The following is a 7,721-nucleotide window of genomic DNA, read 5'->3' as shown; positions in this document are numbered from 1 at the left end:
GAATCCTAGCGAAATATCCGTTAAATCTTTACCTACGTTTCAGCTTGTTTAGTCCTCTGGAGTTGCTCTGCTGTCAGTTCTGAACGTGTAGCTCAGGAAATACACGCAGTGCGAACATTTGGCCACAGGAGGCCATAAAAGAGGCAGTCAGTAAGATCTAAAGAAAAAGTGTTAGAGAAAGTGGACACGGTGACTCATTAAAAAATCTACTTCTCTCAATTTAATGAGTAGATAGATTGGATGGTCCTTATGCTTATCATATTACATCTATCTAATTGGAGAAAAAATAATTAATTTCGACCTGTCCAGGGTGTAACCCGCCTCTCGCAACCTGACCGACGGATTAAGCGGGTATAGAATATGGATGGATGGATGGATGGATAATTAATTTCTTTAAGATAATTTAGTCAATCTATAATATTGGCTAAAAAAAAAAAAAAATGTAATAAGCACTCCAAACCGCTAGGAGGCATGCGAGCTTTAACTAGGCAACGAGATGTTCATGTTCTACGTAAAGTTCGGCAATTTGCCTTTTGATACCTTCTAGGTTTATTTAGTGGAATTATTAGCGTTTGTATCTATCTTAGAATAAAAGCTTCTCGTGTTCATAAATAGGGGATGTTAAAGCGCTAGAAGGCATCCCATATAAGCAGCTAATTGATGGCAAATGTTAGCAATGAATTACACCTTTACCACAGCCATTATAACTAATAACTAACTAGTATTATAGAATCTGTGCCTTTACCTCAATTTTAACGTTAATGTTAGGGGTCATCTTTGATAGTCCTGAATGCAGCAACAACATGTGACGTCACGTGCTGTAGACCGTCCATTGGGTGGAACCGCGAGGCCACCAGTACTAATTTTTAGCTTAGCAGAGCTAGCACTTTGTAGGGGAACGTAGGAGTCAAAATAGAGCCATTCGACGTAACTTCTTGTATTTTGCTAGCTATGTAACAGCAAATCATTGCGTTTGGTTTGTGGCAACATATATACGCAAGTCAATCTGCTCTCAGTATTAACAAACCGTAATGGATGCAGTGAACGCGTTCAACATGGAGGTAAAGTTTATCAGTATTTCAGGCTCTGGAGCTTAATTCTTAAGCTAGCTTGATGCTAACTAACTGTTTTTCTTTTAGTTTAGTTGGCTTTTTATGGAGCTAACATTAATAATTTACCGACCAAAGCCTTAAATTGACCCATTCTTGGGGAAACGTTTCTTCATTCGAGTGTATTACAAATAAAATGTTAGAAAAGATGTGTATTTTTTTAGCTAGAAGCTAAAATGTTACTTGAACGCTCGAGTCAAACACGGCTTCTGTTATCAGGAAACAAATACTTTCATAAGCCGAATGTTACTTCATAGGATCAATGAAATATTCAGGAAAACAATCACTTTTTTCAAAATAAAGTTATCATTTACACTAGCTTTACCAGGTAACGTTAGCGCTGGCTAACTATTTTAGCTCGGTTTCGCATCGGTTGGGCAAGGCATTTGAGTAATTGTCAACTCTTCAATGACACTGTGTCCTACCTCGTCGAGTTTTTCTTTCGACGTGTTTTTGTATGTTTGTTGGAGTGGCATTACGCACTAAACTCTTACAGCTAAATACAGCTCCAGCACATTAATTGTCTCGGTTGAGTTTGGCATTACGTCCAGCTCTAGCTGACTTATAACTTATGTAAATAGAAATCGCATGTATTTACTGAGACATAATCTGACCTGCCTATCACCATAGATGCAAAGTCACAATCTTAATCATGGGTGCCAAAATGTGAGTGTACATTATACATTGTGTGAACTTTTCACATGCTTACAAAATAACAGAAGTCATTTACGGGGGAAAACAAACTGTAATTATCAATAAATTTGTAGGTTTGGAAAACACTGAAAATTCAGATTGCTTGATTGCATAGAAAAATCTTGTTAAAGTCTAAATCTTTTTAGTATCTGTATATTGTTTTCTGTATGTGTTGGTGTGTAGTTCAGTTGTTCCTAATCTCTAAATGTATGGTTTACCACAGGCATTTAATGGAATATAGCTATTTTTCTTTTCAGATGAAATGATATAAATTTTATTTCTAAACCCTTCAGTTGTTCTCCATGATTGACATGAAGCCTCCGATATCCCGTGCTAAAATGATGTCCGTAACAAAATCAGCCATCAAAGCTATCAAGGTAAATATCAAATTTAATGCTTCTCTCTACAATAATATAGTATAAGTATAAATTATGTGTATTTTTGTGAGCGTAAAGTACCTCTACAGCACTGTGCAAATGTCTTGATCCACACCTAATTTATTTTTATTTTTCCAAGACAATTATAAGAAGATGCAGTTATTCATTGAGACTTGTGCAAATACAAATGTGTATCGAGCAAAAACAGAGGTTGTACAGTTTTCAACAAGCTTGAACCCAGCCTGAACTTACTTAGGCAAGCTTTCTTGTATTTTTTTAAGTAGTTTTCAGAAATACTTCTCCAGGCTTCTTCAAGGGCATTCCAAACCTTTTTATGGAGGTTTTTTGTTCTTTCAAGATTATCCCACGCTGCTTTATTGATATTGAGGTTTGGGCTCCTTAATTTTAAGTTTATAATTGTCGTTCTCGAACTCATGAACATGTTAAAATTGATGTTATAGTAGATGTTGCGCGGTGTACTTTGGTTCGGGTTTTGTGTATCTCCCAATTTTTGTGACCTTTTTATGAGTGGCCTGTTTGAAACGCACAGAAAGCTGCAGCGAAGTGTGTGCAAACACTGTCTCCATCTGAACAACACATTGAAAACCTAAGAAACTATTGGGGGAAAAAACTGCTTAGAAGTGAAACTGAGAAATTAAAACTATCTTTACACGTATGTGCATATTGTACTGGCTGTACAGCTTCTTATAGTGCTATATATGCAGTGTACTGGTGACATTTTCTCACTAGTAACATCAGTATGCCTTATTCATTGTTTAAAGGATTATGCTACAGTGTCAACATCGCAGTTCAGTTGTGCATTGACCAATGCGGTAAGCATATTGGTTGCCTAAGACCTGTTGCCACTGATTTTTGAGTGCACTTTTGTGTCATTTGGCCTACCTTTTTCCTCAGTTTCCCTTTCCTAATAATAGCTTCTTGACAGCCACCCTTCTGTGGTTTCTAAAAAGGCTTTGGCGAACAGTAGATGGTTCAGCTGAAGAGCCAGATGCATCTCTCAAGAGATTATTCTTTCATATAATGATCATCTGCTAAGGTTTTTTTTTTTTTTTAGTTCTGTTAAAACCAGTCTCCTGAAAATGTAGCTCTTTGGGGAGCACATTGTTTACGTGAACATATAACATTATGCTTTTCAAACTGTGTCATCTTTGGCGTTTTTGGAAGATGCAACTAAATAAATTATCTGTCTTTGCGACAGGCTGCTAGTAACAAAGTGCCTAAAAATGCTATTGTAATTGGTTCTTTGATAGGTTGTCTGTTATGTGTAGGCACGGCACTGATTCATCCCTCGAATAAGGTGTCTTTTATGTACTTGAATGACTCTCAAGTCAGTGTTAAGTGGCTTTATTGAACAGAAAATGCTTTGCATTGAACACTGAACTGACAATGAGTCAACCAATGTCCAAAGAAAAACTGTTAAAACCTTGATAAAGCCTGAATAACTATTGCTCAAGGCCATCTTAAAAGATTACAAGTGACTTTGGTTCCTTTGAAGCAAATATAATGAATCAAGACTTTTACACATTCTTGTATTATTGAGGCTTAATCTGATTGAGATGGATGAAGCCTCATAATGGATGAATGGTTGAGCAGTTGTATGCCTTTTTTTGACTCATGTAATAAATGAGTAATTCACCATCACTGTTAAACATTGCTATTCCCAAGTTCTGTGTCTGTTTTATCTCACCATCCCACAGTACTATCTTCTTTGACTTGATATCTGTTTTTCTTTTGAATCAGCTTTACAAACATGTTGTCCAGATTGTTGAAAAGTTCATCAAGAAGGTATGTGTCATTGAGTCCGTCGCTGTATAATTGAGTGCATTTCATAACAAGCTGTGAGTGGACACAAGAAATAAATACTCTTCGGTTGTTGCTGTTTGTTTCAGTGCAAGCCAGAATTAAAAGTGCCCGGTTTATACGTAGTCGATTCCATCGTTCGACAATCACGCCACCAGTTCGGTGTTGAAAAGGATGTTTTTGGACCCAGATTCTTAAAGAACTTCACTGACACCTTCCAAAACCTTTACCGTTGTTCAGAGGATGACAAGGTACTTTTTTGTACTTTCTGTATGATCATTATTATTATTACTACATAAAATTATATATATATATATATATATATATATATATATATAAAATCTCAATTTAAACAATGACATTTTTGTTCTTATCAGACTAAAATAGTCCGTGTCCTAAACCTGTGGCAGAAGAACGGTGTGTTTGACATGGACATCATTCAGCCTCTGATGAACATGGCTGATGGCATCATTGTACCTCCTCCCGCACTGGAAGGTAAAGGAATTCATAAATTCTTTTTGGACAATGTTTGTAACTATATACTTGAGCTCTAAATTATATGCCTATTTTCAATAAATTGTGTTTGATTATACTGTTTTCCTGTGTCTGAATAGTTCCTGTTGACCCCCAACCAGAGACGCAGCCTCCCGTCAGTAATGCCTCAGTTGTACCTGCTGTGCCCCAGCTACCCAGTCCGGATGCCTTAGCTGCTGTGGCCCAGCTGTTTCAATCCCCCCACGGTCAGGAGGTAAGCGGTACATTTATTTAAATGGTCTGACAGTTCTTTTAAGATTGAATTATTTCTCAGTTGTCCCTTGTTATCCCTCCACCAGCTGCAGAGGATGCTTAAGAACTTTCAGCAGGCAGATAAGACACTGGCAGCCACAACGATTGCAAATAACTTGCCAAAACCGTCACAGATGCCAGTGGCCCAGCTCAACCCTTATTGTGAACAGATTGAGAAGAAAAGCTCTTTAGCGGAGGTAATGGCATAGCTCAGTTGCTCAAAATGATTTTTTTATGACCATTTGCTCTTTTTCATTGACTAAACTGCAAATATTTCTTCAGAAACTCCTTGATCGATTTGACTATGATGACGAACCTGAAGATATGCCGGTTTCAGAGGCAAACATTCACTCACAGTGAGTCTTGGAAAAAATGTTTAAACCAAAATTTGTGTCTTTTTAATAAAAATTCAAGGACAAAAATGCAGCCTCATTTTTATTTAGGTTGCTGGCATGTTGCATGTATCATGTCATCATGTGTATTTTACCTTTAGCAGCACATATGAAACATTGTTAATGACAACATTAAATGTGGAAACATTGATCTTTTGAAGTCCTTTGCATTTCTGTGTTATATTGATGTGTGTGTGTGTAATACTCAGTGTGTGTGTTTTTTCATGACAGGGGCATTTCTAACAATGTGCTAAACCAGTTTCCTGGTCAGATGCTCAACACAGATTATCATCCTGATATGATGGGACAGACTGGGGATCTAAAGGTATTGATTTGTAATTGCATAATAGAAAAATGTTTTATTCTCAAATTTAGTAGTTCTCTTTCTTTATGACATTTAAATTTTAAATGTACTGTGGTCAATTTTACTACGGTGTCCATTTACTTTAGTCTTTGGTTGTCAACCCTCAGCAAAGCGGAGGATTGAGCCATGGTGAACATCATTTGATACCAGATGGATATCATTCCTCACACGAGGCTTACTCCCAGTCACAGGTAGGCATTTATTTGTCATCTTTTGTTTAATTTCCTTTTTTGAATTATAACAGTTGAAGAACAACTATTGTCATTGTTGCTAGTAAGAAAGTTTCATTTTCACCAAAAGTTTGACAAACTCAACTCTTTGAATTGTGACTTGGGACCATCAACTCTGTTATAATGGAAAGAAAATGCATAAATGGGTATCATGTCATCTTTGTCTAATAGGGAAACTCTAAAGAAAACTCATCCATGAGACAGGAGGGCAGACACAGAGGTTATGGCAGAAGATCCAGGTCTGGTTCCAGGTAACAGCTGAGCTCATAATGTAATTGTGTTGTATACTCTTTTGTTGGGTGTACTGTGCTTTATGCAGTCTTCATTAGACATATATTGAAACCCATTATTAAATGACCTGATCCTTATATATCAGTGTGAATTCTGACCCTAGTTTTACCCAAATTTTAAAATCGTCGATTGATAAACTAAATAAAATTTACTTTAAAATTAAAATGAGTTATCGAGTTTAGTCGGTATTTAAAATTCATGTTTTGAAACCAAAAGTGATCCAATGAAGGAGAACTGATGATGAGACAATCTGCTTAAGACTCACTCTTAGGCCAGGAATATACTTTGTTTAATCGCACGTTTGACGTAAGCCACTTTCTGTCATGGGGATAATTGTTCAAATACCTGCCTGTGTACTGTGTACTATGCCTATTACTGGTGGATTCCACTAGGGGGCACAACAGATGACTGGAAAAACAACTGAAGGCACATCCCTGCTCGCGTTTCTCCAACATTTTTCTCCATGTACAGACATTAATTGTGCTGATCTCCAGCCAGCTATTTCGACAGACATATGTGTCAGTGTACAGTAACAAAGGTACATCTGAAGATGTGGGTAATTGCAGATTTTCTCTACAAGCTTGTCATCAAAACTTTTCATGATTTTTGCCGCTACTGACCCAGTGACCATATATCAGGTCAAAATTTGGCCCTCCATTATCCCTACCGGTCACTTGCATCGTGCAGCTTGCGAACGCCTACTGTTATTTTCTAAGGATTTCCACAAATGATCTTTGTCCATACAAAGGGCCGCCACGTTAAACACATGCATCCATAATTAAAAGCAAATATATTCCTGGCTTTGCATGTGGGAAGCAAAGTATGACCCAGTTCTGTTCCACAGAACATCTTCTTTAGCTTGAACTGCAAGCATTCTAAATACTGGCTGTGATTTGTCAGGACACATCACCAAGAACAACCGGTCCCCAGACTGAAAGCATTGACACTATTTTTAAAGGCTGTGAGAAAATGATTACACATTGGGGGGAGGAAAAAAAAGTTGGTCTCCAAAGTCATTGGTTGTTGAATATTTACAAAGATTGACAGCACAGCGTATGCGCTATTCTTTGGCGTTACCGAAAATGAAACTAGTGAAAAGAAAGAATTGCACATATCTCTCCCTAATTGAGACCTTAATGCATCAAACAGTTATCTTAAACTTAAATTTACACCGTTTTTTTTTTTGTTTTTTTTTATCCTGACTGTACGACCGAACAGTGTTTTGGTATAAAATTGACTTCTTACACAAATAAGTGTTCTGTTTTAGAGGATGAAACCAAGGTCAAGCGTATAGTTAATTGTCCGTTTATTAAAAAGTTCCTGTAATTTGGTCATTTTCATTTGTGATGGCTAAATTTTCCAGCTATTACTTGAGTGTTCATCAATGTTGTAGTTAAGATAGAAAAAATATATCTTGTAGTGCTTATTAAAGTAAGCAGTGTATGTACATTTTTGTGCTGTTGCTCCTAAAAGATTTCCAAAGGGAACTCGAGTGCTACTAATGGGAAAAGCCCGTCTGTAACTTTTCACATCTTGCTGTGAATAGAGGTGTCTAAACCCAGACTCACTAGAGGTCTAAAGTTAACTGTTTTCCAAGGACTCCCAACGATGTGTGATGACTGGGTAGCATTACGGGACACACACACGTGATAGCCTTT

The 7,721-nt window shown here is 37.1% G+C and overlaps 1 protein-coding gene across 1 annotated transcript in view; it reads left to right on the top strand.

The window, feature by feature from the left end:
* Window positions 1-816: 816 nt before the first annotated feature.
* LOC142388138 (SR-related and CTD-associated factor 4-like) overlaps window positions 817-7,721 on the top strand; it is a 36,263-nt gene continuing 29,358 nt past the window's right edge. Inside the window, exons 1-11 of the mRNA XM_075473070.1 lie at window positions 817-1,061; window positions 2,096-2,179; window positions 3,941-3,985; window positions 4,090-4,251; window positions 4,378-4,495; window positions 4,615-4,748; window positions 4,834-4,983; window positions 5,069-5,142; window positions 5,410-5,503; window positions 5,650-5,733; window positions 5,944-6,023. Coding sequence (XP_075329185.1) covers window positions 1,032-1,061; window positions 2,096-2,179; window positions 3,941-3,985; window positions 4,090-4,251; window positions 4,378-4,495; window positions 4,615-4,748; window positions 4,834-4,983; window positions 5,069-5,142; window positions 5,410-5,503; window positions 5,650-5,733; window positions 5,944-6,023 — 1,055 coding nt within the window. The 5' untranslated portion in view covers window positions 817-1,031. The remainder of the gene's footprint in view (window positions 1,062-2,095; window positions 2,180-3,940; window positions 3,986-4,089; window positions 4,252-4,377; window positions 4,496-4,614; window positions 4,749-4,833; window positions 4,984-5,068; window positions 5,143-5,409; window positions 5,504-5,649; window positions 5,734-5,943; window positions 6,024-7,721) is intronic.

The sequence above is a fragment of the Odontesthes bonariensis genome, chromosome 9, assembly GCF_027942865.1.
Source record: "Odontesthes bonariensis isolate fOdoBon6 chromosome 9, fOdoBon6.hap1, whole genome shotgun sequence".
Taxonomy (NCBI): domain Eukaryota; kingdom Metazoa; phylum Chordata; class Actinopteri; order Atheriniformes; family Atherinopsidae; genus Odontesthes; species Odontesthes bonariensis.
This window is presented reverse-complemented; position numbering and strand designations above follow the sequence as displayed.